Genomic DNA, 8613 nt, shown 5'->3' on the forward strand with positions numbered 1-8613 from the left:
CCCTACTCACCACTCAAGCACGGCCAGACACAGGCCCTGGACCAGCACGCAGAGGTGGAGGGAAGAGAGGGGGTTTAAGCCTCTCTCCTTCCCATCTGCCTCAGCAGGCAGGCAGGGGGAGGGGGCTTAAATCCCCCTCCCTTCCCTATAACTCAGTGTGCTGGCCACTGGAGTGGCAAGTGGAGCAAAACCAGGCTAGGGCTGCTAGGCCCCTGCCAAGCAGCCCCCAGCTGAAGTCCTGTGTGGGCGGGGGAGGGGGGTTAAACACTCCTCAGCATGCTGGCTTGGGCTGGGGTCTGGCCACACCTCCCTTCCCCTCCCCCTCCCCCCCTCCAGCAGGGAACAGGAGAAAAGCTTGTCAGGGGCTGCTTCTCCTCCCTCCCCCCACACCCACCACGGGATACCCTGGCTGGGGTACATGCAGACCAGGGTAGGAGTTTAAACCCCACTCTCCAATCATACTCAGCAGGCCTGCTGGGGCCTGGCCACACACCCCCTCCCCAGCGTGAGCAGTGAAGTGTGGAAAAGCTTTGCGGGAGGTGAGGAGTGGCTTCTCTCCCAGCGTCCTTCCATCCTTCCAGACTGGACACATTGCTGGGCCTATTTGATCACAGCAGTCTTTTCTGCCTTTCCTGCCCAGGGCAGGGGGGCTGGACCCAATGATCTCAGGAGGTCCCTTCCAGCCCTAGACTTCTGTGAATCTGTAGAAGGCATGCTCTAGCACCCCCCAGCTTCTAGCTATAGCCACTGCAGGCATGTGGCTGCATTCCCAAATAAAAAGTGAATGTCTGTTCACTTGCTTTTTGGTTCAACCTACACAGTTTAGACTAACCTGCAGCAATTGAATTAATTCTAACAGGGCTTTTAGACTGTCTGTACTTAGCCCTAACTCTCAAACATTTAAGCCCGCTTTTTGTAAGGTTTCCTTAAGCCTCTCCTCTTCCTTTCTAAACCCTAGTGTACAAGAGAATTTATTATACATACGAAGTGTAGCAAAACAGGTTGCTTTGCTCAACTTGTGACCCATTTTAGGCATATAGTTTCACATGATTAAAAATTCCAGGTGTACAAAATACATTTTGGTAATAACAAAGGATTTAAAATCTGAATATCTGTAAAACAGCAACCAGTTTGGGGGGTTTTTTGTTTGTTTGGTTGGTTGTTTGGTTTTTTTTAACTGAGAGAGTTTTGAAAATCTTTAGCTACACAACTCAATAACAACAGCATCACCTGGAAGTCATTTGTATGAATCTTTACAAGAGGACTTTTAGTGTGTTTTACCACTAAGATGATTGTACGGACATCCTAGCAAACAGCTTACATAAAACCATTTTAATATGACAGCTGACAATGGTTTCCAAACTAAATGACCAACTCTACAACTGCAAGTGTTTATTTTCAGAGAAGGCTACATATCAGCTTATGGAGCCAAAAAAAAAAAAAAAAATCATCATAGCAACTTCTTGCTATTGTTTCTGTTGCATACATTTTCCTGTACCTCCCAACAGCTCTTCTGCCTGGGAGAAATTTTTTTTTAATATTGCCCAAGTTATATAACAAGACCTATTTCTATTTAATTCACTAATGAAGCCAGACAATCTCTATCTATACGCACTGTAGATTCACCCAAAACACAAGTTGCCTTTTGGGTTTACCATGTGGCATACATGGATATTCTCCCAAATCAGATTTACTCCTATGATATTTAGTCTCTGTAGCTAGCGTGAAGCTGGCTTCAGTTTTGTCATTTTCATATCTGTGTATATTATCGTGTTTGATATAAATATACATTTATAATGTCATGATGCAACTGGAAGATAATCAAGTGACGCATTCAGCACATAAGGCATTGTCTGCATGTAATGAGGGAAGTCAGCTTCCCAACACAGAGGCAAGTGAAATGATCCTCCAGTCAGAGGAGCTCCAGGTATCAGAAAAACAAGAACTTTCTGGAGAAGCTGACACATCAGTGATGACATTCAACAAAACCACAATCAAGAAACACTGAACTAATATCAATAGTTAAGATTAGCTGAATAGAGGTTACAGGAGCACAACATAAAATTATCCATAAAGTATTCTTCTGATGAAGTGTAAATTCCTGCAGAAGACTGAAATGCAGTACATAACCCTACATTAAAAGAAAGCCAGCCAACGGGTCTGATCCCACAACCTCTAATCAAGAGAGACCCCCACTCAAATCAGTGGCACCCATTTGAATAAATTTTGAAGGATCAGATCCTGAACAATAAAGAAAAATTGTAGCAACTTGTAAATATACCACTTCATATTATTCTGTCGTCTTCTAGAACATAAGTGTGTTAGTTTTACATTACATTTTTACATCAAACTTCTACAACCTGAGAATTATTTTTTTTCAAAAAAGTGCCAACCTGCTATTTCGTCTAGTGTGTTTGCCCTCATGTCCAACATAACCGTCCCATTTAGAATACAGCTTCTTAGTTCAAAGAGACTGTGCAGAGACAGAGTTGCCACATACGGTTTGCTCCATCGATCACCACCATCTTCAACATCCTCTTCAAATTTTAGCCACCTAAAATGAAAATAGCTGTGTACTTATGTTTCTGCTGGGAGGAGTACCTAATGAGCCCCTCTATTCATGTACCACAGAACAAACACATATCCACTTACATATATCCTCCTTCATTCTGTACTATGCTCCCTTTACATCCCTATGCTCTGAGCTCATTTTTCCCTCTATCATCTTTTCCCATAATCAACTACCTTTTTCATGCTGTTCCTTATACATAAGACAACGTGCCTGTATCCAGGCACCAAGCATGATTAACCAGATTGCCTTCAATAAACTACTGGATTTATATCCATCAAAACGTAGGCTGCAGATTTGAGTACAAATCTAAACTAAAATGCGTTTTAAAAAGCAGCATGTCTATCTATAATGCTATATATTTAAGTGTTTTTAGGTAGCATTTATTAAAATTATGACAGCTACAGAGTTGAGCATTCAGGTCAGAAAAATGCTAGATTCAGAGGTCCATATAAACAAATAGACACTATGCAATCTTGGTAGTGTTAGAGTGATGCTGTAGCTGTGATGATCCAGGAACGGTACAAGGGAAAAGGATATTTGTGGGCGGTATCTTTTATTGGACCAACTACATGGTTGGAACAGGCTTAGATCAGGTTTCAAATGCAAGATATTCTTCATCATTAAGAAGAATGCATTCCAAAGCTGGTCTAAGTCTATCCCAATCATGCAGCTGAATTGGCCCACTAAAAAGATCTTACCCACAAATATCCTTGCTGCTCATGTTATGCAATTTTGTAATTTAACACTATACTACATAGTCACAAGGAGGCAGTTAAAAGTTAACATTACAGTCGTCTTGTGAAACATTTTCCAACTTTAAGCTGTAACTTTGCACTTAAAATCTTTTTCTTCTAATATCGTGTTGTGTGCAAGATTCCCTAGCTTCGTCTCTAAGGAAAAGGAAATACTAATGTCAACAAAAAGAACAGACGAGTTAGCTATCACACACAAGTTACTATATAACTGGTTTACCTACACACATTGTCAGATATATTTGTACTGTTTGCAGCGTAAGGTTTGATCAGTTTAAGTTAAAAAAAAACAACAAAAAAAAACCACCAACAACTCACTGCAGTATCGATTATGATTCGCAAGAGATTTATTTTTTTTTGCGCAGATGTGAGGGAACTTCTCAGTGAAGGGCACCAAAAATAAGCATTTCAGTTTCCTCTGCTACTAACATGAACTGGGAGGACAGATCGCTGCCATTAAACTCTAATCTGGCACTGATTTCCCAGGACAATGCAAAACGTAACATACTTGTGGGGTGAAATATCAATGTTTTGGGATTACCTGGCTGTTTCTTTCCATTCACATTCTCCCCCATCTCTGAAGCAAAGTTCATCCATTTCAGTGAAGAGATCATGAGGAATGTGTTCTTCATCATCATCCTCAGTACCCAGAATAAACTGCACTCGTTGGGATGGGGTATCTTTATGGAAATAAAACAATAGTTCAACAGAAACAGTACAAGGTATTAACTGCTTAACCTTCTTCATGCTTCTCATAAAATCAAGTTCATACTCAAAAAAAAAAAAAAAAAAGAGAGAGAAGGGGTCTTAATATCACATTTACAAGTGAAATAGGTATATTATATACTTTTTTGTCTTCAAAGAAAAACATAGTTGGACAGCTTGGACAGAGGAAAATAGGCCTCATGAGATAAATAGCGCAACTTTTAAAATAGTTACCCTTAGAAACAAAGATGGTTAAGGTTGGAAAAACATTTTTGTGCATGTTTGTTTCTATAATGTGCTCCCAGAGATTAACAAAGCCAAGATGCTACTTTTTTTTTCTCTAAATTGCTGCTCTGGGCATGCACAAAAGGAATTGCAGGAATTAATGCATCTGTCTTACTGTACTGTTGGAGCATTCTAACATAAGCTAATAAAACTATTGATATAATGTAACAGCTAAAAGGTTAAAAGAAATATGGTATCAGAGGAAGCATTACATTTTTCGTGTACATATTAGATTTTCTACAGTTTATAGTACAATAGTCCCCTGACTTTGATTGAAACCAAAATAATATGTGCTACATTAAACAACAGGTATCAATCAGAATAGTCTGTTTTAAGCACTTTTATTGGTTGTAGTTACCCAATACCTACATTGCCACAAAGAAACACCCAATCTGCTTCTCATAAAGACCTGCCCCTATAACTACTAATCTGCAAGAAATTCATAATTTAGGTTGCACTGAAGGCTAAAAACTGAATTTGTGTATTCTACATATTCTCCTGATCACTCATACATACAGCACGAGTGATCATGAGAATATGTAGAATACAAACATTCAGTTTTTACTCTTTGAGAATCAAAGACAATTCTTGAGAAAAAAGGTTCTCTAAATTATAAGTTTCTATTAATACTCTTTTTTTAAAAGATGTTTTTCTTACAATAACTAATATTAATTTGCATTTAAAATACAAAGTTTAGATAGTTCATTACAAAAACCTATATACAAAAATATTAAGGCTAAAACCTACATAAAAAAAGTCTGTCTGCACAGCCTTAATGCAATTCCACTGAGTACATGTATTATGCTACAGCCTTTAATTGCATCAGTCTAATTTACTGAACCCTATTCAAGCCCCACATTATTAATTTTCTCATGGGTTTTTCTAGTAGCTCACCACTACTAAATGACTGTTTCACAAACATCATGATGGTTCTGGTGTCAATGGATGATTAAAATCGAGGCACAGACTAGTGTTAAACAAATTAATTCTAGCATCCAACTGGGAACTGACTGATCATTTAGAATTCATCAAGTGTAACCCTTCATGTTTAAAATACAATTCCCAATGACCTCAGTTACAGCCACGTGTGTTCAGCATGGCTGCAAATCCAGTCCAAGAATCATAAGCTGGGTATCTACCACTTAAAAGTTTGGTTTAAGTAATTTAATTAACAATACTTAGGAGCTCTGGATCTGGCAAGGGTAGTGTACAGACTTCTGGAGAGTATTCAGCTTCCCTAAACCATGAGACAGTGAGGAAAAGATTGTGCGACCACACAATAAAAGATTATCATAATGCATATGTACAAGAGAGAGCAATTAAATGTTGCATTTTAGGGTGTTCAATTTTGGAAGGAAGCAAATTCCATCATACAACTGTAGCAAAACCCAGTTCTTTGGGGGATTTTTCCTTTTAAACTGCATTCCCTTCCCTTCCCCAACCATTTCTGACTTTGTCTCCCCCTCTCTATTCCCTACAGATAAGTATAAGTAAGCCAAGATGTAGGATAAGCTTTAACATTTTATTTTAGGTAGTAAGTTTTATTTCTCTCCCCTCGGAAAAATAAGTGCCCTGCTATTTTGATATAGATATCCACTGTTTTATAAAAGTGATAATAAAAAATCAATACAAACATAATAATTGCTTTTATATACGGTGATTACTGTTTTAGGCCTATATATGTAAGTTAGGATATGTCATGTTAAGTTTCCATCTTGTAATGTCAAGCCTCCATCCTATCCCCAGGCCTGGTTGTGTAACCTATGACTCATACTACCCCTCCTATGTAACTTGGTTCCTGAATGAATGGGGATGAATGAGGGTGCTTGAGAGACAATGGCAGTAGGTCTAAAAATAGCTCCTTCTGAATGACCAAATTATCAACACCAATACCTGGACCAACAACCCAGCCCTTGGAACCACCCTTAGCATTCAAGAAACAAAAGATAAGGCAACCCACCATTGTGCTAAGGCTACACATGCTCAGTAAGAACACCTGGAGTCCTCAGGCCCTCCCATAGGAGATCAGAGGTAGTCTGCCCCATAAAAGGGGTAGTAAAGACTGACTCTTTGGGACACCTTCTCCATCTGGATCAGCACCATGCCACACCACCTATCCACCCAGAGGTCCTGCCGGCGACCCCCCTCTGGACAACACCTACTAGACTAGGCAGATAGTCTAGCATCTACTAGACTAGGTAGATAGGACAACATCTACTAGACTAGGCAGATAGCCAGATAGGTAGATATTACCTGCACACCTCCGCCTCCAATTTGGATTCCTTTTGTTTGTTTCCTGACCGTTTCCTCCTTGCCACCACTTATCGGCCCCCACAGTCTCTAAGCTGTCAGCCTGTTTCCAGTCCCAAGCTCCCAGGTTTCTGCCTCACTCTCTCTTTCCTGGCTGTCTCCTCCTTGCCACCACTTATTTACACCCCCCACCAATATCTCAGCTGTCTGCCTCAGTTTCCAGCCCCATTCTACCTTAAGTAACCCCAAACCTCAGTTCCTCAGCCAGCTTCTCTAGTCCATAGGTTCTAATCCCAGTTCTGGCAACTTTCACTCCCTACACTTTAACTCTCTCTCTCTCTCTCTCACCTGAATCTTCCCCCAAGTATCCCAGGTACCCCAAGCACTCGCATATATACTATACCATCCAAGTTAGGAACCTCTGTGTGTGTGTGTGTGTGTGTGTGTGTCATTGTGTGCATGATATATGAATTAGTGATCTGTGCATGTGTACTGAGTGCGTGGGTATGGACAATTGATTTTTGTCTAACTTTTGGGGTGTATAGTGTATGTGCCTGAATTGGTGATAGGTATGCATGTGCCTAGGCTAGTTTGGATGCGTGTGCCGGGGATGGGGGGGAAGAGAGTGTGTGTATGTGTACCTACTTGATTTGTGTGTTTGTATATGTGCAATTGCATCACACCTTCCTGTCTAACAGAGCAATATTGAGATCCTGAGAGTTGGCCTGACCCCACAGGGCAACACAACAACATACTGGCAAACTACAGGGGTCAATTAGCTGGATTGGAACTATTAGGTCTACTACACAGACCACTACCAGTTAAAATCAAGAGAATAACCAATAGCATCTATCTTTTATGTAGACCTACTCTAGAGGGGAATGACAATGACAATTCACCAGTGGGTTTAAGAGAGATTACTGATATCAACTGAGTGGCAAGATTCTTTTTAGGCACATTCTCCAGCAGAGCCAGGAATGAAACCTAACAGGCACATACTTCTGTCCGTTCCTCCACCCCAAGCTTGAACCCTTTTTGGCTCATCCTTTGTAACTTATCCCAACCCAGTCTATACTTCACAATGATCTCTTACTCATTTTCCTGGAATAAATGGGGAAGATCCTTTCAGGGAAGCAAAGGCAGGCATGATTTTCTATATTCCCTAGATGTGGCAGCAAGCAAAAGTAGGTCCCCCTCCACACCAGTCAATGAAGGGGGAAGTGAAATGAAGAGGCAAAACCTAGAAATACTAAGTGTCCCAAGAACTGACCTTCAGACACTGAAGCACACTTATTAATGTGATAATAGTTCTCAGATTCTAAACCGAGAACTATATTTTTGTTTATGTGACACTACACAATTCTGTTCTGGCCAACTTCATCTTCTGTCTTCTCAGGTGAGATCCTGCACCTGGCAAAATTCATTCTCAATTCAAAAACACAGATTGACTTCCCTGATACCATCTGTTTGTGTCTGTCCCAAATCCAAGACACTCCAGGAATCTTATCACTCTGCATTTGATCAGTGAAACTGTCCAGCAAAAGATAAGTGCACTTCCTTCTTCCCTATTCTCAGTATTATTGCCACCATTCCTAGGAGTGTAAGTAAAATCAAATAGTATTGACCTATGAAGTTGCTGGTTGCTATGAGAATGGAAGGGGGACACGACCATCGGGCTGTTGTCCATTTGCAAAACAAAGAATTGCCTGTGAAAGGCAGAATCAGGATGATTTCACAGCTTTTTCACTGGTTGCTGAGACCTAGACAAAGCTATTCCTGCAATTTTTGAACAGCTCTTTAAAAAGTACCTTTAGCATCTAAGGTTCTTCCTGCTGCAGAAAATGCTGCCTGAACTACCAGTTTCTCCTTGGGGGTGGGTGGGGTGGGTAAAGGAGAGCATCTCCAGGAAACTTGGCACCCACGCAACGGCTGTCGCATTGCACGGGTAGAGCATGGCTCAACAGGGCGTCACGCGTTGTCTGGGAGCTGGGGCGGCTCCCCCTGTCAGCCAGTGCCCATCACCGTCTCAGCCCCAGCTCCCCGACAGTG

At 40.9% G+C, this 8613-nt stretch overlaps 1 protein-coding gene across 8 annotated transcripts in view; it reads right to left on the reverse strand.

Moving 5' to 3' along the window:
- Positions 1-8613, reverse strand: part of SLC4A7 (solute carrier family 4 member 7) — a 106545-nt gene that overhangs the window by 60271 nt on the left and 37661 nt on the right. For all 8 annotated transcript variants that reach the window (XR_003093715.1, XM_025202368.1, XM_014519262.2 and 5 more), the window contains exons 4-5: positions 3866-4004; positions 2394-2554 (exon numbers count right to left, since the gene is read on the reverse strand). Coding sequence is in view for 7 of the 8 variants with exons in the window: in XM_025202368.1 (XP_025058153.1) it covers positions 2394-2554; positions 3866-4004 (300 nt within the window). In the remaining variant the exon portion in view is untranslated. The remainder of the gene's footprint in view (positions 1-2393; positions 2555-3865; positions 4005-8613) is intronic.

This window comes from Alligator sinensis, unplaced genomic scaffold, assembly GCF_000455745.1.
Source record: "Alligator sinensis unplaced genomic scaffold, ASM45574v1 scaffold181_1, whole genome shotgun sequence".
Taxonomy (NCBI): domain Eukaryota; kingdom Metazoa; phylum Chordata; order Crocodylia; family Alligatoridae; genus Alligator; species Alligator sinensis.